The 857-nt window shown below is 46.6% G+C and overlaps 1 protein-coding gene across 5 annotated transcripts in view; it reads right to left on the bottom strand.

Moving 5' to 3' along the window:
* The window catches only part of LOC111741425 (UL16-binding protein 3-like), a 68,799-nt gene that overhangs the window by 4,937 nt on the left and 63,005 nt on the right, over positions 1-857 (bottom strand). For 3 of the 5 annotated variants that reach the window (XM_023532142.1, XM_023532141.1, XM_023532139.1), the window contains exons 3-4: positions 611-773; positions 82-357 (exon numbers count right to left, since the gene is read on the bottom strand). In XM_023532142.1, the coding sequence (XP_023387910.1) occupies positions 82-357; positions 611-773 (439 nt within the window). Of the gene's footprint in view, positions 1-81; positions 358-610; positions 845-857 lie in introns of all 5 variants that reach the window. The other 2 variants (XM_023532140.1, XM_023532138.1) reach the window with 1 other exon arrangement.

The following is an 857-nucleotide window of genomic DNA, read 5'->3' as shown; positions in this document are numbered from 1 at the left end:
CACGCACACGCACGCACACGCACACGCACGCGCACTGTGGGGTAGGTCAATGTCATGTCAAGAGACCTACTGCTCACTTACCTGTTGTGTTCGACTCTTCATCCTGGTGATTCCTCATTTCCTCAGGCCAACTATTACACATTTTAGGTGAGTTATTAAGAAGGAAACCAATCATATATTTGTCATTCTTCAATGCGTTGTTTAACTGCGCGCCTTCACGACTCAACTCTGTCCTGTTTTTGTTCTTCAAGTCAAATTGGAGAGCTTTATTTCCATTGATGTAGAAGTTCCAGGATCCGAAGGCGCGTCCATTGACGTCCGACTGACATGTCATCTCACCCTTTAGGGTGTGAGGATCTGCCTCCCAAAACACACAGGAAAGAGGTCAGCCCTGGGTCTTTACAGATGCTTTGTCCCCAGCTGGGAGCCAGCCCTCTGTACCCTCCTTTTTACCTGATCTTTCTCTGTCCTCTGTGTTTAGCTTGGCTGCTAGGACTCTTGGCTGGGACCGACTTCCAATATTTTCATAAGATCATAGCTCCCCATCCCTGCATCCTTTCTACTTCCGCCCTGGGCCGTTCAAACTTACTGCTGGTTGCAGAATACTTACATGTCATGTCGTCCAGTAATTTGGGGAATTCTTCCGTCAGGTATTTCAGAATTTCATCCTCTTCTTTACAGGTCTCTTTCTCTTTCCTCGTCATCGACAGTCTGTAACAATCACATTTGGCTCTCTGACTGCAGGTATACTGAAGAAATGTCTTTCCACGGACCTGGCCTCCAAATTCACACCACGGGTTCCCATTCATAGTAATGGTGAAGTTATAGAAAACAGAGTGAGCATCTGTGAAGGAAAA

This window comes from Pteropus vampyrus, unplaced genomic scaffold, assembly GCF_000151845.1.
Source record: "Pteropus vampyrus isolate Shadow unplaced genomic scaffold, Pvam_2.0 Scaffold78, whole genome shotgun sequence".
NCBI classification, from domain to species: domain Eukaryota; kingdom Metazoa; phylum Chordata; class Mammalia; order Chiroptera; family Pteropodidae; genus Pteropus; species Pteropus vampyrus.
This window is presented reverse-complemented; position numbering and strand designations above follow the sequence as displayed.